Here is a 23,410-nt window from a genome sequence, read left to right as displayed (position 1 = left end):
ACAAGGGTGGTCTAATCATTTTTTTTCCATGACTGTATTGTTATTAATGCATTTCTATGAGCAGCATTTTCTCAAGACAGGGCTCATTTTAACTACTTAATACACTGTTATGTGGTTTAATTAAAAAAAATATGTCTACTACTTTAATTATCATGTTTTATGTTAAATCTCTACCTGAAAAGTAATTAAAACTGGCAGCTAAATGAAGTGGAGTAAAAAGTACAATATTTGCCTCTAAATGTAGTGGAGTAGAAGTATAAAGTTACATAAAATAGAAATACTCAAGTAAAGTACAAATACCTCAAAATTGTACTTAACTACAGTACTTGAATAAATGTACTTAGTTACATTCCACCACTGATTATTTGATACTTTTATATGTTGACCTGACTGTCATCAAGCTCAGCACATCCACTGGTTTTATTTTCTATCTACTGAAAATATGCACACATAATAAGGTACCGCCAGATGTCTCACATATTTGGTGTGAACCTGTGAGAGAGAAAAAAACAAATTATTTTCACAATAAAGCTGACTTGCTTTTAGCAATAGTCTAAAAATAACCCAGCCTTTTAATCATCAAACACATCTGCTCTCTGGAGACTTTTACAGATGTAGCTGGGTGTCAAAAATGACAGTTAAGATTGGAACAAAACAAAATTAAAGCAACATTCACTCAGTTTGGTTCAGTTCTGACATTTATTTTTCCGCAAGGAGAAGGCAATAAAAGCGTGAATGTTAAACATTTAATTTTAAAAAATACATTTAAGAGCCGATATGATAAATAACTGCAGCAAAGTAGAGGAAGGATAAGATTTAATAGATTAAATACAATTCCAAGAGGATAGGAAGAGGTTTATTAGATTAAGGGTGCTTATTGCATATGGAATAAATGAAAAATTAAATCGATTGCACCTTAATATTCAGTGATTCATTGTCGCATTTACCACAGTCACAGTTATTAACGTATATTAAATACACCTGTCCTCAAAGGGGAGCTTTTATTAATTCTTTACACTGAAAATAGAAACATCTTTATTTAACAATCACAGTATTTGAGAACAATTGTTTATTCGCTCTAAACCGGTCGATGTAAATGTCCCTTATTCGCATTTTCTTTAATGCAACAAAAAATTTCTTTAATGGAAACACTGCTGGTAACTCATAAAGGCTGATGTGCAGATGGGCTCCGGCAGTAGGAGATCACACTGGCCACTTTATTAGGTACACCTTGCTAGCTCATAAAGTGAGTGTATAAAGTCAACTGGACAGACGATAAAACAACATCACCACTAAAATGTGTTTGTTTTTGTCTTTCAGGATCGTGCTGATTTGTGCGAAGAGATCTCTCTGTGCTGCCTTCTCTGTTCTGCCCTACGGAGAAAGCTTCTACCTCAGGTAGTCAGCACACCTGCACCTGCACACACACACCTTTAGGTCAGTGTCGGGCTGCATGAACGAGCTGCAGAGGAGCAAAAGAGGAGAAACAGCAGAAAAAGAGAAAGGAGGGGAGGATGTGATTTCCTCAGTGGGAGAAAAAGAAAAAGAGGGAGAAAGGAGTTGTTTTGTGAGGACTACTTTATTTTCCCATGTGCCTCAGAGCCTCCTGACATGACCTGAGGACTGTTTAGCGGGCAACACACACACACACACTTACAGACACACACACACACACACACACACATACACTATGCACTGACATAATCACATATATAAACTTCCCCATAGATAAACACTTATCTTTATAGACACACTTCAGCTAAACATGGATCAGAGCGTACACTTATCATGTTCTCCTGTTCTCTCTAACTCTAACACACACACACACACACACACACACACACACTCAGTTACTGTATAAACACACAGCTGGAAATACAGATGTTATTACAGTTATGTAAACTTCTCTTAATCCCTTTCTCCCTCTATCACGTTCACACACAATCTACAACAGCCCTGGTGCATGCTCACCATCACGTCACACATGCATAAATATCAGTACAGCAGGAAGAAATAATCAGTTTTGTGTGCACAGATTATTATACACACGCATAAAAAATCCTTCATCTTTCTCTTTTGTGCACACACACACACACCAACACACACACACACACACACACATATCTTGTAGTTGAGGCAGTGGTGTTTTTGGTATTTCCCCCTGCAGAGGAAGTGATCTCAGGCATCATGTTTCCAGTTTAATCTTGTAGCTGATGCTGTGGTTTGTTTCTGTGTGCGTTCAGCAGAAACTGTGGCTGTGGCGGGAAGTGACCTTTCACTCACAGGACACCACATATCACACTCTGACACCTTTAAATATTACAGATAGGGAGACGTGAAAACATTTAGCAAAAACATACATATGTACCTGGATAGTTTTGTCTGTAATAATCTCAGACGCTCGTATGTCAGATTTTTGGCCAATAAAAAATGAAAGAAGTTTGCAAAATATATTGTCTTTTTTAAAACTAAACTAAACGCAGATTCTCGAGGCTTCTGAGTTCACTGCACCCCAAAATTTATTTATTTTAAAAATATTTTTGAGAGCATTCTAAGCAGAAATGTTACAAAAGAGTAAAGTTTGTCCTTAAGGTGGTGCTGAGACGAAGGTTTTTAAATCAATTCAGCTTTTTAATTTTACTCATAGTATGTTTTTGGTACTAAAAAGAGGATTAAAATACTGCTCTTTAATTTCTGTTTACCTGTATTGTAATTGCTTTCCCCCCACAGTGTAGTGTGTTTTAAACTAATGTACTATTGTGATTTTTTATTATTCTCGAATGTGTAACAACATCTGGCAAAGAGACTGACATTGAAAACTAGCCTTTAAGTTAATTCAAGGACATCAACATTAGTTTTAATATTGATTATTATACATTTTCCCTTTTCAAGTAAATAATAATAAATACATTAAATATGTTAATAATAATATGTTTTAGGCTGATTAGGTTTTTTTCACTCCAGATTATTTGCTCACTTTACAACGATATTTAAGATTTAAATTTTATACAATAAGCTTACATCTTTTTTCTTTCATTTATTTTGTCCATTATGTCTCATGTAAAGTGTCCTTGGGTTTCTTAAAAGGCACTTTATAAAGTTATTATTATTATTATTATTATTATTATTTATCAATCTCTCACATCTATTGCTTGAGTGATAAACACTGACTCTTTACAGAAACATAACGGTGGCCCTGACACACGTTCATTCATTTACTCATTCATTCATCATCCTTAACTGCTTATCCGAACTGGAGCTCAGCTGACATGAGGTGAGAGGCGAGGTACACCCTGGACAGGTCTCCACACCATCACAGGGCTGACACATAGAGACAGACAATCATGCTCTCAATCACTCCTACGGGCAATTTACCTAAGCCTAAACCTAAGGTGCATGTTTTGTGGGAGGAAGCCGGAGTACCCGGAGAGAACCCATGCTGACGCGGGGAGAACATACAAACTCCACATAGAAGAGACTTGATGTTGACAGATGTTACATTTCTCAAGAGCTCCAACTCCTCCTCCAAGAGATTTTCAAGATGCTAACATGCAGCCAGTGACTTATGAGTAATTCTAACTGCTGCAGTTTTGTGAATCACATTCGTCATGTTGTGAATCTTTTATCACGGCCGTCCTTAATTTAGATTCCTGTTGCTAAACGCACTGATCTCCAGTCACCTAAACCACCACTTCTCTCTCTCTCTCTCCTCTCCCTCTCTCCTCTCTCTCTCTCTCTCCCTCTCTCTGTCCCTCTCTTGTCCCTTTTTCTCTCTCTCTCCCTCTCTCTCTCCTTCTCCCTCTCTCTCTCTCTCTCCTTCTCCCTCTCTCTCTCTCTCTCTCTGTCCCTCTCTGTCCCTCTCCCTCTCTCTCTCCTTCTCTCTCTCCCTCTCTCCCTCTCCCTCCCTCTCCCTCTCTCTCTCTCTCTCTCTCTCTCTCTCTCTCTCTCTCTCTCTCTCTCTCTCTCTCTCTCCCCCCTCTCTCTCTCCAGTGACCCTACGTTAAACCACCCCAGGAGGAGGCACTCGTCGGGGAACATCTCCACCACCCTGGAGATGCTGCCAGGGCTGGAGGGCTTTCAGCTGGACACTTACGGCAGGGTAGATAAACACAACACACTTGTTTTGTAACGATCACTGAAAGTTTCATGTGTTCACATCCTATAAATTCATCTATCTCTCTCTTTCTCCATCTCAGTCGGTGTCATACGCCCAGTTCCTGTACCCCACTAACGCCCTGGTGAGGCAGAAGCCGGCGTCCACCAGCGACCTGACGCTGCAGATTCCCGTTTCCAGGAGCACGCACAGCATGCCGGGCAGGAGCTGCCCGCCCAGCCGGCTGAACAGCACCGTGGGACTGGACCTGGGTAAGACACACACGCCGCATTGTTGCTGCAGCATCGCTGTGCCTCGCTTAGCCATACCTTTAAATTATGGATTATATCTCTTCAACCAGACACATTTAGGTATAGATAGATAGCTCTTTGTCCGTGCATTTAGACAAAGCTGGAGAACACGAGCACAGGAAGAACAAGGGGGGGGGGGGTGGTAGAAAGGGTAAAGAGGAAGAAGCTAAAGAATGTGAAGAAGAAGGTACATAAGGTGAAGAAGCAGAGGGTACAGAAGGTGAAAAGGAGGTAAAGAAGCAGAAATATAAGAAGGTGCAGAATGTAAAGAATGTGAAGATGGAGGTAAATAAGCAAGAGATGAAGTTGAAGAAGAAGGTAAAAAGAAGATGATGAAGAAGAAAAAGTAGGTGAAGAAGAAAAAGAACAACCTAAAAAGTTAAACAAGAAGAAGATGATGAAGAAGGAAAGTAAGGTGTAAAAGGAGGTAAAAAAGAAAGAAGGTGAAGAAGACGAAGAAAGAGAAGGTAAAGAAGAAAAGGGAGGTGAAGGAGGTAAAAAAGAGAGTATAAGTTGAAGAAGCAGAGGGTAAAGAATGTGAAAAAGGAGGTAAAGAAGCAAGAGAAGAAGTTGAAGAAGCAGAAGGTAAAGTAGGTGAAAAAGGGGGTGAAGGTGAAGAAGAAAAAGTAAGTGAAGAAAGAGAAGAACAAGAAGGTAAAATAGGTAAACAAGAAGAAGGTGATGAAGAAGGAAAGGAAGGTGAAAAGGTAAATAAGAGAGGGAAAGAGAGGAAGAGAAAAGCAGAATGGAGGAATGAGATGAGGTGGGATGAAGAGATGAAAAGAGTGATAATTGTTGCAGCTGGGTTGTAGTGTTTTCTTCAGTATATAACTGGGAGAAAAGTAAGAATAAAAAGTGTGTGTGTGTGTGTGTGTGTGTGTGTGTGTGTGTGTGATTGTGTGTGTGATTGTGTGTGTCTACTGTGTACACACTGTCTCATGCTTCTGCTGTCTATAAACACACACAGTGACAGTGCCCTTTATTAGCCTCTAATCTGAAACCTTTCATTAACACAACACAGCTGTGTGTGTGTGTGTGTGTGTGTGTGTGTGTGTGTGTGTGTGTGTGTGTGTGTGTGTGTGTGTCAGTCAGTGTGCTGATAACAGGTTTATATTTTTAGTCTTCTTGTGACGTCTCTTCAGTCTCTCAGGCTCTCAAAGCTGCTTTATTCACACATCAAATGTTAGTTTGCTAAAAAAAAAAAAAAGTCCCCCCAAAAAAATCCAGCAATCATGTGGTTTTGTTCAGAGTTATTAAACAGGTGATTTCAATTTCTTTTTACTATTATTTCCTGTCATTATTTCAACTTGAAAACAAGCTCCCCGTTTGGTCTCAGGGGGCCAAAAACACCCTTTTATAGACATGTTTTAGGTGAAAAGAGTGCAAATATTAAGGGACTACAATTACATCTTCATCTTCAGTAAGGTACATGCTTAACTGTTAGTCCTGCCAAGGAGTTTCAGATCATTTGGGCAGTCCCTGGCCTAGATCGGTCAAGGACTGAAGTGCAAGGCACCTTGTTGTTTTCCAAGTTTTCCTTCTGCTTCCAGTCTTTATGCTAAGATGAACATGTCTTTATAGTTTTCTCTGCTACCCATATTCTTATCTGACATCTTTATATATTCATACTAATCAAATCAATCAATAGATTCAATTAAAACCACCTAACTTATACATTATTGACATTTTATAAAAGAGGATTCTGTCAGACTCTTGAGATGAGCTGAGCCTTATTACTCGCCAAAAGAACAAAAATAACTGCATATAAATAGAGACAGTATAAAAATAACTAGAAAATTTCCTCTGGGGAAATTTTGAAAGGGCCACGGGGGCTATTGCCGGTGTGTGTACACTATGATGAGATTCTTCAGAGATTTCAAACTATGCCCTTTAACCTCAAAGTGTGTGTGTGTGTGTGTGAGAGAAAAACATGTATGTGGAGGAGTGTGCGCGCATATGCGCGCATTTGTGTGTGTGTGTGTGTAGCGAAAATCGCATAAAGTTACCTGTGTGTGTGTGCGTGTGTAATTAAAATCACATAAAGTTACCTGTGTGGGTGTGTGTGTGTGTGTAGCGAAAATCGCATAAAGTTACCTGTGTGTGTAATTAAAATCACAAAGTTACTTGTATGTGCGTGTGTGCGTGTTTGAAGCATGTGTATGCATGTGTGAGGAGTGTGCACACTTACGCGCATGTGTGTGTGTGTGTATCTGTAACTGTAATCACATCAAAGATCAAAGGCAATCAGATCAAAGCAATCAACTGAATTGACCTATGGCTAAGCCACACCCCCAAACGCGATGAGCCAATCACAGTGCGCATAGCTAACTCAATACACTCGGACATTCTCTGCTTCCACATCCATTGAAATGCATTGGAGTTAGTCCGTTTTCAATCATTTTTATGTGTTTTTTGTTGAGATTTTAAGTTTAAAATGGTCAAACGGTGTGCATGGGGTACATGCAACTCTGACACAAGGTATAGCCCAATAATATGGGAGCAGTAACCCGGTTCCCTATGGCAGTGATTCCCAACCGCTGTTCCGCGGCACACAAGTGTGCCGTAAGAAATCAATATCTATCAATATCAAATCCAGCGACTCCGTCTTAACGAGCGCTAACGAGGTCGGCTGGCTCGTTAACAAGAGCCTCTTGTTAACAAACCGGCCGACCTCGTTAGCGGCAGTTAGCTACAGTTAGCTCTGTAGCAGTACAGTGTGTATGTGCTGCTGCTGCAGGAGGAGTTCACTTAGCGATCTCTGTTTGTTTACAACAAGCAGCGGAATGAGCGGTGTCAGTGGGGTCACTCAACAGAGACTGCCCTTCTCGCTGTGACTGAACAGCTTCACAAGGCGAAGGCGGCCTCTCTCTCATCTGTTGTGGTTCTACTGGACCTTTCTGCAGCTTTTGACACTGTGGATCACCAGATCCTCATCTCCACCCTTCACCACCTTGGAGTATCTGGCTCTGCCCTCTCTCTGCTCAAATCCTATCTCAAGGACCGCACCTTCCGTGTAACTTGGAGGGGTTCTGTTTCAGAACCCTGTCTACTCACCACCGGGGTCCCTCAAGGCTCGGTCCTTGGTCCGCTCCTCTTCTCGATTTACACCAACTCCCTTGGCTCCCTCATCCACTCGCATGGCTTCTCCTATCATAGCTATGCCAACGACACCCAGCTAATCTTCTCATTTCCCCAGTCTGAAACACGTGCAGCAGCACGTATCTCTGCATGTCTGGCCGACATCTCCCAGTGGATGTCCTCGCACCACCTCAAACTCAACCTGGGAAAGACTGAGCTACTTTACCTCCCAGGGAAGGGCTCTCCCACCACTGACTTCCACATCACTGTCCAGGACACAGTGGTTGCCTCCACAGAAACCGCCAAAAACCTTGGCGTAACTCTTGACAACCAACTGTCCCTCTCAACAAACATCACCGCCACTACCAGATCTTGCAGATTCTTGCTGCATAACATCAGGAGAATCCGCCCGTTTCTCACCCAGAAGGCAGCTCAGGTCCTGGTCCAGGCACTGGTCATCTCACGCCTGGACTACTGCAACTCCCTCATGGCAGGTCTGCCTGCCAAAGCCATCCGACCTCTACAACTCATCCAGAATACAGCTGCTCGATTGGTCTTCAATCTTCCCAAATTTTCACACACAACACCCCTCCTCCGCTCCCTCCACTGGCTACCGGTGGCTGCGCGGATACGCTTCAAGACTCTAGCTCTGGTGTACTCTGCTGCTAACGGTTCAGGTCCTACTTACATCCAGGACCTTGTCAAACTCTTCACTCCTGCCCGTCCTCTCCGCTCTGCATCAGCCAAACAGCTGGCGACTCCCACCTTGCGTGGGTCAACTCGCCTCAAAACCACTTCCAGACTTTTCTCTGTCTTGGCTCCCAAATGGTGGAACGAGCTCCCCTACATCAGGACCTCAGACAGCCTGTACATCTTCCGCAGCAGGCTGAAGACCTATCTCTTCCAACAATACCTCGGTTAAGTCATGGTCACCTAACAGATATATTTAAAAAAAAAAAATTCTTATTCTTTTCTCTTCTTTTCTTCTTTAACATATAGCACTCCTTAGCAATGACAGTTAGCTCTTAAAGTTATGTACTTACTCGATTCCTATGGTCTATGTCTAGTACCATCAGGTTGAATGCACTTATTGTAAGTCGCTTTGGACAAAAGCTTGACTTCGAGATGATATTTCATTTTTCTGTCTCCAAAAGTGATTAATTGCCTCCTGTGAAATTTCTCTGACTGTCACAGCTGCCATAGCGCCCATCACCGAATGTTGACAGTTTGTCCGAGTGAGTGGAGGGGGCGGGGCTTAGCCATAGGTAAATTAACTGATACCACCTGTTAAAGTTCCGAAAGAGTGACAGCAGCCAGAGTTGGACTGGAATTTCTGGCCTCGAACAGAAAGCATTTTTGGCAAAACTATAATACCTATCATTGATTCGACTTCACTTTGAGTGTCCTGAGTTCTTCCTGAACGTCTACATATGTTTTTTTTCCAGAAAAATGAAAAAATAGCTTTGTTAGAGCGATCTAAAAAAAACTGTTCCATCTCCCTTTTTCAAATATCTCCCTGCGTTTTTAATATGGGACCCAATGAGGCTGTTGGTGGTGTTGGTGCCGCATCTGTGCGTCGTACGCCCAAACTATAACTCTGACAGCTTTACCAGAAGATTGTGAGTGAGAAGACAAATTTTCCTACGTTTCTATGTATAAATTATTTCTGTAGAGTGAAATTTGTGGCCTGGAGCGCAGTTTTAAAATTTATTTTTTGACAGTTTTACCTCTCCTTCTACACTCTGAGCGATGACATCACACACTCTGACACGAACATTCCGTGCAATACACACCCATTATAATCTCAGAATTTCTCCAAAAATGATCATGGTCATTGAACAGGGATTGATAAAAAACTATATGACCTATCGAAACGTGGATTAATACACCGATACACAAGACTTGTGTCTACTGTTTAAAGTTTAAATGGAGTCTCTAGGTGAAATTATGCCTCAGAAGTAGACGTTTAAAAATCTCCAATGATTGTTCTTTTTCGCTCATTTTTTGTCGGCTGTCCCATTCATTTCAATGCAAAATTTTGAGCAGTTTTTCGCGACTTACGTCGCGAAAAATTTGTATTCTGTAGAGAAAAGTAATAGCACACCGATCCCGATCAAACAGCACGTTTTGATATATAATTTGTCCTGCAACTCTTTAAGTTGTAGGACTAGTAGCGGGACGAAATTGCGTCCGCAAGAGGAATAAGAAGAAATCCACAGTATAACAGTAGTGCTCGGTGCGATTGCCCCGAGGCCCTAATAAGAGGTTTCTATAATAAAATGAGAATATAACATAACATCTTAACATAATAGAGTACAGTATGATTTACCCTGGGATATAAGAAGGTTAAAAGTAGAGGTGGGGAAAAACATCAATACAGCATACTTCCACGATATTTTGCGTGGCAATATATCGATTCATGGCCGCCAAGTTTCAATATTTAGTGTTCTGTCAGTATCTTCCCCATTTTTCAGAGGCTGTAGCTGGCTCACTTTTATGAATATACTGGTATCATATGAAACAAGAAGATCCCAGGAAGCTATAGGCATCATGTGCGTCAGGATATTGTGTCTGGAAACTGTCTAAATCAGTAGTTCTCAACCTTTTTGAGTCGCGACCCCCAATTTAACATGCATGTTGTCCGCGACCCCTGCTCACTGAACACACGCACAGTTCATATCATACAAACTCAGGGATTTGTCAGAAAAGACACAAAATGGCCCAAAAAAGAAATGAAGTCACCAAAAAAGATACAAAATGACTTAAAAAGGAAACAAAATGACCAAAAAAGACACAAATTGACCACAAAATGACAACAAAAGACACAAAATGACCAAAAAAAGACACAAAATGACCAAAAAAAAGACACAAAATTGACAAAAAAAGACATTAAATGACCAAAAAGACTAAAACACATTAACACATGAACACTTTAGCACAGTGGAGACAGAGCTGGCTTCCAAAATGATTTGGCGACCCCCAGAAATCATCTCGCGACCTCAATTGGGGTCGGGACCCCAAGGTTGAGAATAGCTGGTCTAAATAACGCTGCAAAGTTCAGCTTTTTTTATGTTTCATTCAAAAAATTGAGAGCAGTGAAGCTTGTGAAGTGAAGTTTAATAAAATGCTACAGTTGTTGTCATCCATACATGTTTGACATCAGTTCAGTTCAGTTTGACTGAATACTTTGTTGGTCAGTCTGTGGGTTTGTATGATGGCGCATTAGGGCCAAGTATGAAAATAAAAATAAAAATACGGACTGGGGGAGGGGGGTAATATTTCGAGAAAAAGTTGCAAATTTACGAGATTTAAATTGGCAAATCTGCGAGAAAAAAGGTGCAGATTTATGAAAAAAAAGTTGGAAAAATAGACAGAGAATTTTCTCTTATTTGACAAAACAATTCTTGATGGAATTTCATTTTCAACAGTTAAATCGCAATATATTGTATCTCAATACTCACCACATCACAAAATGCTTAAAATCACAATAATATCGTATCGTGACTCAAGTATCAGGATAACATTGTATGCTGATTTACACCTCTAGTTAAATTTTGTAATATCAGGGTTTCCCATTAATTACCTAATAACTACCCTTATCTGTCCCGCTAGAGTCTCCTGTGCTCCGCTAACATCACATTTCAAGCTACTGAAACTATTTTTACACGATTCATAATATAAAGTTATTTCGCGTTGTGTGCCGTTGCCCAGCAGAGTGTCTGTCAGTCGAAACCCCGACCCCCACCTCTTGGTCCTCCTCCGAGACATGCACGCACATTCACACATTCACACACTTACACACTTACACACGCACTGAATCTACCGAGTTGCCCTCCCCACTTCTCTACTTCATAACATGATATAGAAACGTCTGGGCCATCACGTCCAAACACACTGCTGCATTATGCATTACCATTCAGTAGCTGCGAGCTAGCTTTAGCTTTTTTTTTTGTTTTAGTCACACTAAACTGTGCCTAACTGTTTTAAATGACTTACTGTCGCCAAATGCATGCAGCTTTCAAAATAAGAGCACAGTGTCGACTACGTGTGTGAGAGGCCACCAAATTTGTGCTTTTATGGAAAAAAAATTCTCCAGGCGCTTGCCCCCGGACCCCCCTAGCCAGCTATTTTTCCACACTGTCTGTCTGTCATGTCCTAGTGGAAAGCATGTTGACAGCAATTAAAAATGACACAGTAGGAAAACAATAAAGATTCTATAATACAGTATCTCCCGGCTACATCCGACCCACCCCCACCCCCCAGACTCCCATCAAATCCTGTGGGAAACTCTGATTCTAATATAACATAATATAAAGTCTGACGTAAAATTAAACCTGATAAAAATAATTTCTTTTTTTATTCCACACATTCTTCTTTTTTTTTTTTTATCTTAACCCTGTGCCTACATGGCTCCGCTTGCACTCACTTCAGGTTTTACTCTTTAACTAAATCTAGCAATAACTAACTGTTATTTTTAATTTATAAAAAAAAATCCACTGACTTAACCATGTGTGTGTGTGTGTTGCAGGTCTGGATGATGTGACAGACTACGACCCGAACCTCCTCAGTGACCCCCAGTGGCCTTGTGGGAAGCACAAGCGCGTGCTGATCTTCGCCTCCTACATGGTAAGAAAGACGATGAATATTTATTTATTATTTTATTTTATTTTCAAGCTCGTGCTGCAGAATGTCTATAAACAGAAACCTGCACATGAACGTAGGCAACGGGACGAGCTTTAGGCATCTGAAGCGTTCTGGTTTCAGTTTGTGGGTGCAGGTCAACTGCTGCATTACATGTTACATGCAGTAAGTGGCTTTAAAATGCAGAGAAAGACACAATATTATTGTATCAGCAGTATGGTATCCTGCAGCCATGTGAGGTGACAGATAAAGCCTGATTTCCACCGGGCACGTTACTGCAGCGTAGTCAGATCAACATATCTTTCACCTCAGAGAAGCAAAGTAAGTTGGTTTTTGTTGTTGTTGTTTACTTTATACACACAGTTTATCCATAGACTGTATAAATAGAGTTTAGAGTTTATCACGGGATCTTGCGGTCTCCCATATGGTCAGGATTATCGCGTGATCTCGTTATCTCGCGTGTATACGACCGGCTCGCTAAGCTGACGTGCTGCTGCTGTAACGCGCCCGGTGTGAATTGACGCCGGGCAGCAGACGCAGCAAAACCGCGGTGGAGACGTGCTGCTGCTGTAAAGCGCCCGGTGGAAATCCCCAGTAACAGTGCTGATGGTTTGTGTCTCATTTGGTTTCACTTCAGGATCTGATTGTTTTCACTGTTTGTTTGCATCGATTGGTCCATTTGTTACAAGTGTTTGTTTGTTTATTGTTTGTTTTCACAGTTTTTGTTTGTGTTTGCAACGTTTGTGTGATGAAGACCAATATTGCACCATATATAACAACAGTGAGTGAAATGAAAGGAGAGTGTAGAAGAGAGAATCGGTGAGGATTATAGACCTCTGAGAACAAAATAATCACTACTGAGAAAACCTACACACATACACACACAGAGCTCTTTTACATCAACATAATTATCCTATAGGCAGCAGCTTAGTTTTATCCCTCCACTGAGATGAATTAAATGCACACACACACACACAAACACACACACAAACACACACACACACACACACACACACACACACACACACCTGGTTGTTACTGTTTAATCCATCAGAGAAGAAGATTATTGCTGAGGTGGTCTGCTCTGTCACTGATCTTTCTCTGTGTGTGTGTGTGTGTGTGTGTGTGTGTGTGTGTGTGTGTGTGTGTGTGTGTGTGTGTGTGTGTGTGTGTGTGTGTGTGTGTGTGTGTGTGTGTGTGTGTGTGTGTGTGTGTGTGTGTGTGTGTGTGTGTGTGTGTGTGTGTGTGTGTGCGCGCGTGTGTGCGCGCGCGCACGCAATATCTCACAACCCACGACACCATCCACTCTATATCATACACACACACACATATATATACACTATAAACACACTTTCCGACAAGCACCATTAAATGGGGACCTTAAATGTCACGTTTACCACTTGTACAAACAATGAGGCCTTAAAGTATGTTTGTCTTGAAAGATCGCCAAAAATACACAATTTACTGTAGAAAGAAACATTATTATCACAATTTGAACATTCCGACAGTCCTTAGACAGATCATAGGTTTCTGTTAGAAAAAGTAAACAAAACCAAGCTTGAATTTTTTTATTCTTTATTCTACATTTAAAATGTCGCCAAAATTTAATTGTTTGCACTAACCAGATCCTGTTAAAAACATAAAATTCTGCTCCTCAGACATTATTAATTCTGCTGAGATGAACGGTCACGTGACAAATATTCACTGAAAATGTGTTTACACAGAGCTGAGAGGAGAGGACAGGAGAGGCTGGAAACATGACAATACTTCAATATGTACAATATGTGGAGAGACATTTTTTTCCCAAAACACAATTTACCATAAAAAATTCAACGTGTGTTTTTTCTTTTATAACTGTGTTATTCTGCATAAAGACATTGAGTTGTTCCCACTTCTAGCAATGATTGTGCTGATTCCATAGAGCTGCAGGACTTATAGACTGATAAAGATTTTATATATTGCAGTGAAATACAAGGACACAGTGAGTAAAATGTAAAAAGAGAAAAAAAATGCCCTTAAACAGCTTGTTGGGGTTCAGAAGGTTAACCTAATATTGCCAGAAGCTGTTTTACCATGAGTGGGTATAATTCTGTGACATCTTATAATTTATACCATGCCATTTATAGAGGCGTGTGTAACTGTTTAGTCTTGTTGTAATTTATCTACATGGTGCAACTGCTTTTATTTTTATAATGTGTGTCTTTAACAACTTAATAATAACAGTAATAATTAACATTAGGCTAAGTTTGAACGTAAGCACAGCTGGTGCAACAAGCTGCTGGTATTTTTTGTTTAAAACGGACTTGAATACCGAATTTAGAGTGGAAAAATTCAAACATTACCGATTACAGCAGCCGATATAGTGAATTTTCTTTCTTTCTGCACCAATTCTGCACCGATATGATATGCAATACTTTGAAAAGGTTGGATTTGACTACTTTACTCAACAATATTTAACATTATTATAGATTATGCATACAGTACTTTGTGAACCAGTTATCTAAATGAAAACTGAGATAATAAAGAAAAGGCTTTAATAAAACGTGAAATAATAGCTAAATAAACATCAGTACTCTGTGTTTAGTAATTGCTAAACATGTAAGTAAAGAATTTTTTAAAAATAGGATTAATGGCTGACACCATTTCTAAATCACCCCAAGCATTGTTTCCTACATTTTAGCGGAGAAAAAAAAACTATCTTTTCAAGAATATATTTTTTTTTAAAAACATGTATACCAATAGATACAAATGTGTCTGTAGTCAGCGTACTTTAATTGTAATAAAATCGAGCTTCTTTTTTTTTTTGAATAGAGTTTTCAGATCCATTAGTTAGTCCCTTATTATTCTAACAACACTGAGCATAATGTTTTTGTTACTGCCATAATAATTCATGTAAATTAAAATGACTCTGAAGAAAACTTATATTTATTTATATGTGTGATGCAGGATTCAACCTAAATTACTCCAGTATTACTCTAGTATTAAAAAGCATCTAATATGTAATACAAAAATCCATAACATGCATAGACTGTATGGTCAGCAGTATGAAGCAGCAGAGAAACACACTCAGTCAGAGTTTACTTCAACACGAGGTTCATTTACATTCAGAGACCACTGTTTGACTTTGAAATGTCTGCTTCCACTTTCACGACAACAAATCTCTTCGTTCCTGTTTATATTCTTCAATTCCTGCTTTTCTTTTGTTCTGTTCCCTCCATTTCTTTTTATTACATCTTGTCCTCTCGTCTTTTATCCTCCAGACGACGGTGATAGAATACGTCAAACCGTCCGATCTGAAGAAAGACATGAACGAGACGTTTAAGGAGAAGTTCCCTCATATTAAACTCACCCTCAGCAAGATACGCAGGTAGAGTATTTCAGATGGATCAACTAAATACCAACAGGGACTCTGATATTCTGACGATAGAATATACTTCATTAGGGTTTATATACTGTCTGCACTCTGAAAGGACTGTCAAGTATTGCATCATGTTGAAAACTTCCTCTCTCTTTGTCTCTCAGTCTGAAGAGAGAGATGAGAGTCGTCGGGGAGGACTGCGGCCTGCAGCCCGTCACTATCGCCATGTCCTTCGTCTACTTTGAGAAGTTGGTGCTGCAGGGTCGACTCAACAAACAGAACAGGTACTTTAGCATCTCATCAGTCTCTGTAAAGCCTGATGGCACACAAGTTGCACTTTGACATGTTGTCCTTTATCCCTCTGAACCCCAACGAGCTGTTTCAGGGCGGTTCTTGCCCATTTTACATTTTACTTACTGTGTCCTTGTATTTCACTGCAATATATTAAATCTATATGAATCTGTAAGTCCTGCAGCTCTATGGAATCAAAACAATCATGGCTAGAAGTGGGAACAACTCAGACATGTAGACATGCAGAAAAACAGTTATAATGACAATGACAATGAATCATGAAAATAAAATAGAATAACAAAACAAGAGGAATTTCTCTTATAAATTATTATTTTTGTGCCATCAAGTGTCATAAATATATATTTAAATTTTAAATGTTTGTTCTAAATAAAACACATAAGAGTTAAAATGAGGAGAAAATCTGCTTCTATATTTTCATACTATATATAATAATAATAATAATAATAGTAGTAGTAATAGTAATAATAGTAATAGTAATAATAATAATAATAATAATAGTCTTAATCTATAGAGCCCTTTTCAAAACAAATGTTACAAAGTGCTTTACAAAGACAAGTTAAAAACAGACATAAAACAACAGATAAAAATCATGTTAGAAAATGACATAGTTCTGTGCAGTTAAAACAGTTCAAGGGAAGTTAAAATTAAAGTAAAATCAGGAAAGGCTATCCGATAAAAGTATGTTTTAAGAAGAGACTAAAAAGAGATCACTGATTCAGCTGACCTGATTTCCATCATATAATATATTTGACCTTATCTCCGGTTTTACTTGACTAGGGAAAACACGCTGCTGAAGTTTTTACTCCAGAGGGTTAAACTAAATTGTTCTAAAGTGGTTTTGTTTAGATTTTGGACAAATATATGGGGATGGATATGGATGTTGCCTGTAAATATTGCTTAACGTCATGTGACTGTGACCTTCTCCTGGCCGTTCAGTACAGCTGCATCTCAATAAATCAGAATATCATAGAAAAGTCCATTTCCAGTAGTTCAAGTCAAACAGTCCCAACCAAGTTTTGAGTCATATAGATGGACATACTTTTCAGAGGCCAACATTTCCATATTAAACATACTCTTTAAAATTGGTCTTTTGTAATATTCAACATTTTTTGGAGACACTGAATTTTAGGTCTTCGTTAAATGTAAGCCATAATCATTATAATTAGAAGAAATTAAACAAATCGAGACATGAAATGTTTCATTCTGTGTGTAATGGATCAATATAATGTGTTATTTCCACCTTTTTTAATTGATTTACTGACATAAATAGACTTTTCTATGATATTCTAATTTATTGAGATGCACCTGTAATTAACTCAGCTTTGTCTGCTGCCGTCTTTCAGGAAGTTGGTGTCGGCTGCCTGCATCCTACTGGCTGCTAAGATCAGCAGCGACCTCAGGAAACAGGAGGTCAAACACCTCATTGATGTAAGCCACACACACACACACACACACACATATTAGGATCATGGTGGTGGCTCTGGCTGTCAGTCAGCTCATGTTGCTCGTGCTCAGGTGTTTGTGAAGCTGATCTACCTGAGCAGGTGGAAAACGACCTGAAGTCTCTCTGTCCCCTGATGTTAACTCAGCACTCGGTGTCATTAAATCCAAACTGGTAAAGTGGCATTTTTAACCTTTCACAGGTAAACCAGGACGCATGTAACAAGAAAACTTTATTTTAGTTAGAAACAGTCTCTCTGTTACACCAGAGAAAACGTTGTTTTTCATCTATAAAATGCTTCAATCAGTACAACTCTTATAATAAACAGAACTCTTAACCTTAACAGAAAATAGGATTTATTTTAGTCAGCTGACTGAAGATTAATTGCCAACAGTTAACTAGTAATCTGTTAATGATTTACATCAAATATGAAGCAAAGCATGTTAAACACGTGTAAAAAAAAAAAAAAAAAAAAAAAAATGGAACTTTTCTCTGTTTTATGTTTTGTTTTATGAACTGATATTATTTATATTCTAGGGTTCTGGACTTTTGTCAGACTAAACAGGTAAAATAAAAACACCCATGTTGAGCTCAGAAAAGTTGTGATGGCCACGTTTCTCTGTTTTCTAACATCTTAGAAATAAGAATAAATGATAAAGCACTTAATCTGGAGAAATAATTGACAAATGAATCAATACTAGTTTGTTGTTTACTGTAAAATATAAAAAAAAGAGGTAATAAATCCCACCAAAGAGTACCAGATCTTCAAATGATGCGTAGAAATAAAATTTATATATATAATATATATATAAATATATTTTGAATATGTTGAATTTGAAATAAAATGAGGAAATAAATCCTCATACATGACTTAAACATTAATAACTATATATAAATGCTTTTGAACCATCCATCTCAGTATTGTGTTGATTGTTTGACTCACATAAATAGTGTATCATTGGAAAGCTGATACTCTTGTGGATTCAATGAGCCCAGATTTTTTTCATGTAAAATGAAGCACTACCGGCCTTCAGCATAAAATGTCAAAATTTATCCTTTTTTTGGCCAAAACAACGAAAAGAAAGAATGTATCATGTTTGACTCTCGTGCTTTGCTTTGTGTTGTCTCTGTAGAAGCTGGAGGAGCGCTTCAGGATCAGCAGGAAGGAGCTGATATCGTTTGAGTTCACCATCCTGGTTGCCCTGGAGATGGCGCTCTACCTCCCTGAGAGCAAAGTCATGCCACATTACAGAAAGCTGGTGCAGCAGCAGCAGTCGTAGCAGCAGCCTCCAGCTCCTCCCAGCTCCTCCCGGCTTCTCCAGCTCCTCTCAGCTCCTCCCTGCTCCTCCCTGCTCCTCCACACTGTGACGGACGGATGCTGGAGGCTCCAGGCTCAGAGGTATGAAGGCAACTGAGGAATCACAATGCAGACACCAAAGCTGATCCACACTGTGAAGGAAGTACGGCAGCAGGCCTGACGCCGCTTTGTTCAGAGAGCGACGCGCCTTCTCTCCTCCCTCAAACACCAAAGCGACGACACACTGTGATCGACGGCTCAGCAGCAGCAGCGGTGCCTGGCTCAAAGGCACAGAGAGAATCACTGAAGGCCAAATTCATCACGATATCATGTTAAAGAAACCCTTTTTTTTTTTTTTTTTTTATGGAAGGTTTCCCTCTGAGATTTTAGTAATGTCGACTTTGTTGAACATGGCTTGTTGAGCAAGAATATCTGGTTGAAACAGATCATTTTAGGTAAATTTGAGACTTTTGTTAAGCTGTGTTCAGCAGTTTTTGAGTCGTCCTTTCTAAGATTTCTGCCACTGAGAATGTGAACAACTATTGGCCCAAAATTCACCCTGGTCAACTGTTCTTTAAATCGGTGGAGAGATTTACTTCCAAAGTAAATCTAACCAAAAGGGCATTTTCGAACTCCAGTCAAATTTGTGCCATAGATTTTTCCAAAGTTTAATTTTCCAGATTTTTTTTAAAAGATTTTTTCCAGACCTCTGTGTCTCTAGTTCTCCTTATTTGAGGTGTTTCAACTTTAGACTTCATTGCCTTTGTTGGACATAAAAGTTAAAAAAAACACTTTTTTATTAAATTGCAGACAGTCACTAAACACAACATTTTGTGCTTATGACAATCATTTTACTGCATCTAAAAGCATCTTAGATCACAAGTTCTGAGTGTTTTCTGCAGCAGGAGCAAAGACATTGCAATTTAAAATGAGGCCATTAGAGGAAAAGATCCAGCACTGTGGTGTTTCCAGTACTCTTTTGGGACATCTCATCCTCCAGTTAGATTCTTCTAATTCTTGACTCTCATTAATGTAACGGCATCAGAACCTTTCTGTGTGCGGTCCTGGCTTCCAAAGTATCAACACAACTGTTTATTTTGAAGACATCTACACTCCCACTCTCTGTTCTTCACTGGTCTGATGGGGGAGCTTCACCTGTTCATCAGCTGCTTTATTCTTTAGACTCATTTAGATGTGTAAGTGCCTTGCAGGAGGACACCTGAATAGTAGCCGTTCCTATTCTGTCTATCCTTGAATCTAGGAATTCAAACGAGGAACTCTGTGTTTTGACCTTTCATGTGCTCTCATGTTGTCGTCCCTCTTCCTTGCTGGTTTGATGCCAGCGATGAGCAGGCTGTGGCTCCCTCTGGTGGCCACAGAGAGGCAGTGCATCCTGTGATTCGGGGGAAGCATTAGGTATCTGTGAAACTGATGAAACCATCACTGTTGTCATTGTCTCTGCAGCAGCGATGGCTTCCTTTGTTGTCGTTTCACTGTGGCGTCTTGCAAAATTAATCTCTGATTCTATGAGATCACATAAACACTGTGCCCCATTTCTAGGATGGTCAGCCTGTAACAAAGGCTTCTTCACATGCAGCATTAATTTGCATACAACCGGCGATTACTTCTGAGGATCTTTTAATGTCCCGAAGAGATGGAAATCATTTTGATATCATGTTGAATCATTCATGCAGCAGCAGCAGCACTGTGATTTTGTTCAGATAAAAACTAATAATCAGTCCCTAAATACTACTTTATAGATTTAATATATCAACATGTGTCTGGTGTTCAGTTTTAGATGTTACATTAAGGCAAAAGCTGAAAAAAAAAGTTGATCAACGGTATAATAATCAGGATATATTCTGCTTATTGCTCATTGCTTTTTTGAAGCAAAAATACCCAAAATTCACAGATTCCAGCTTCTCAAATGTGAACAATTGCTGGTTTGTTAATGATGTTTATCTAATATAATAATATGTTAACTTTGACTTGAGGAACAGTGAGGGGCACTTTCCCTCGTTTCTGACCATTTATAGAACAAATAATCAAGAAAATAAACTCACTGATAATGAATTAAGATGAATTAAAACACCAGCGGCTGTGAAAGCAGATGAGTGAAACTCCGCCTCACATACGGTACACTTTTGACAATGTTGTTTTTTTTTAACAGGCCGAAAACTAAAGCTTCTTAAGATGAACAGCAAACACATTATTCATGTTTTCTTGGAAGGAACTCACTGTGGCTCCAGACTTTCTCATTCTGTCTGCACTGTGAAGCAACATCAGCTACCAAAAAGACCTTTCTGTTCATGACCAACTACCTTAGAAAAACTGCTTTTCCCTCCGATATTATTTATTCTGTTCTTACTGTATCATAAAGGGACAAATATTTAACCAAACAGAGGCCTCTAGCCGGGTGTTTGTGCCAGTTTCTCGTCCATGTTGGAACATTTTACCTGCTTTACCCCAAAACAAAGTGTTTTCTCTTTTCTTTTTTGACCGTTGGATGGACCGCAGCACAAACACTTCCTGTAGGACCTCTGTTGTTTTTGCACTTTGCCTTTTTTGCTTCTCAATCCTGAATCTTTATTTTATCACGAAGTAACAAGGGAAATAATAATATTTTTCTACATTAAATGTGTAAAGTACGTTATTGTATTATTGTATATTGAGAACTGACTGATGTATTTATTGCTAACAATCCTCCAGATGAAGAATAGTGTTTTAATGTAGCTTTTTGGATTTAAAACAAGATTCTTTGTCTTGAGGTTTCACACCACTGTTCTTCCACTGATGTTATTTTCTCTCGTTGTGTTTTGGAGTCTGGGTTCTTCTGCGCTGCAGAGTTGGAGCAGGAGAGCCGACGGCTTCCACTCAGAGTGAAGTCGATGTGTTTAACGTCATTTTGTTGCGGAAAATGTCGGCTTCAAATCAGCTTGTTCTGTTTCAAACTACAAGTATTCACAGCCAAAAGTTAGGCCTTGTGTTGAGTTCATGTTTCAGATTTGGCAGTTCAGGTCCTAAAGAATTAGGTTGGGAATATTTTATTATAAGCCTCTCCTGTCCTCTCCTCTCTGCTCTGTGTAAACAGATTTTCAGTGAATATTTGTCACGTGACCTTTGGTCTCAGCAGAATCAATCATGGCTTCAGTGTCTCTGAGGAGCAGAATTTAATGTTTTTAACAGGATCTGGTTAGTGCAAACGCTTTATTTTAAATGAGACGTGTAGAATTAAGTGATTCTGATAGAAATATCACAATTTTAAACTTCATTTGTGTGTTCAAGGACTGTTGGGAAGTTCAAATTCAGATCATAATGCCTTTTTTTTACAGTTTCTTTCTATGATAAACAGTGTATTTTGGGTGATATTTTAAAGTAGTTAGGAACGGAAAAAAAATATGGTTTTTGGGTCTCAGTTTTCTCTCCTGCTCCAATTAAAAGTGGTAAAGAAGAACTTGCGCTTCCCAGTTTGCACTGAGACACTCGAGAGCAGAGTCACGTATTTTAAACTTTATGACATTTTCAAGAAAGTAAAAAGTACATATTGGCAATAAACAGCAGGGCTTCCTTTTGTTAAAGTGGATGAAATATGAAAGATGGGGGGTAAAAAACACTGTTATTCAATAACTTTGTTAAATATAAGACTCTGCTCGAGAGTAGAAACAGCACACGATCTTCCAGTCGTCTTCTCTACATTAGAGATTTGTGATATTTTGAGTCTATGCAGCTTTTATTGTGTCCTCAGTGTGTTTACCTGTTACGTGCCACAGCATTTATTATCTCCTTGTTTAAACTCATGTTGTGTTTAGTTTATTGTTTTGTATCAAGTTATTATTTTATTCTTCTTTGTTAAAGGCTGTAAAAGGGAAATATTAACCCAGAGTTTGTCTTCCGTTTATAATTATTGTTTTTACAATTTCTAAGTTAAGTTAATTCGATTTTTGTATGTTTTTTATTTGTACTTTATGGACATGGACGAGCCATGCAGCAGTTTCGAGGCATGACATGAAGTTAATCTGTGGAAATATTATTTATGTTGTTTTGGGTTCAGCTGTTGTTTCCACACATGGTGATACAGATTTTAAAAAAAAAACAGGTTAGCATCATTGATTTGTGACAAATAAGTGGTAAATATATTTTGTAGCGTGAAGTTTCTTGTACCGGCTGCTCTGTCAGCAGCTGTTGTTTGTTGTGTAGTCAGTTACACTACGGGACAGTTTGGTATGGAGACTATTGGATGAAATATTTATGAGAAATATTTTGTAAAAGATAAAGACCACATACTGTTTAAACTGCCAATGTTCAATTCATGTCAAGTTTATTTTGATTAAAAATATGTAAACTACTGCTCTCTACTCTGATTCATTTTTAACACATTCATTTATCTTCCCTTCAAACAGGTGCTGTTTGTATGTCGTTATAGTTTGACTATAGCCGATGTTGATATTAATGAAATTGAAAACAATCTGTGGATTTTCCTGAGTAGGTTAAATAATGTATAGGAAAGTCGATTTTTTTGTCAAAAGAGGGTGCTTTTTTTATTATTCCTAAAATGTATGTCCAAAAATGACCCCCTCAAAAAAATGTTGATTGTCAATTTTTGTCAAAAAATGGTCATCAAAATGCTAGAAATTGGTTATTTATAGTCTGTTGATATGTGTAGTAGTATAGTTTGTTCAAAAATAGCGGGGAAAAAACATATACATTATGGGATTTCCAAAAATGACCCCCTCAAGAAAAAGTCATACTATTGCTTGTTGATTTTTGTCAAAAATGGTCAAATTTTAGAATGCCCAAAAAATTTTTTAAATGGGTCAATTACAGTCTGTTATTACATATAAGAGCATAGTTTTTCCAAAATTAACAAAAGAACACCATA

At 38.8% G+C, this 23,410-nt stretch overlaps 1 protein-coding gene across 1 annotated transcript in view; it reads left to right on the top strand.

Annotated features, from left to right (window-relative positions):
- Nucleotides 1-22,878, top strand: part of cables2b (Cdk5 and Abl enzyme substrate 2b) — a 56,188-nt gene extending 33,310 nt beyond the window's left edge. The window contains exons 3-10 of the mRNA XM_059333417.1: nt 1,321-1,398; nt 3,991-4,099; nt 4,197-4,365; nt 12,011-12,108; nt 15,384-15,490; nt 15,646-15,765; nt 17,137-17,221; nt 18,368-22,878. Of these exons, the coding sequence (XP_059189400.1) occupies nt 1,321-1,398; nt 3,991-4,099; nt 4,197-4,365; nt 12,011-12,108; nt 15,384-15,490; nt 15,646-15,765; nt 17,137-17,221; nt 18,368-18,514 (913 nt within the window). The 3' untranslated portion in view covers nt 18,515-22,878. The remainder of the gene's footprint in view (nt 1-1,320; nt 1,399-3,990; nt 4,100-4,196; nt 4,366-12,010; nt 12,109-15,383; nt 15,491-15,645; nt 15,766-17,136; nt 17,222-18,367) is intronic.
- The last annotated feature ends 532 nt before the right edge of the window (nt 22,879-23,410 follow it).

Source organism: Centropristis striata, chromosome 5, assembly GCF_030273125.1.
Source record: "Centropristis striata isolate RG_2023a ecotype Rhode Island chromosome 5, C.striata_1.0, whole genome shotgun sequence".
NCBI classification, from domain to species: Eukaryota; Metazoa; Chordata; class Actinopteri; order Perciformes; family Serranidae; genus Centropristis; species Centropristis striata.
The sequence above is the reverse complement of the archived record's forward strand: the minus strand, read 5'-3'. Positions and strand labels throughout refer to the sequence as shown.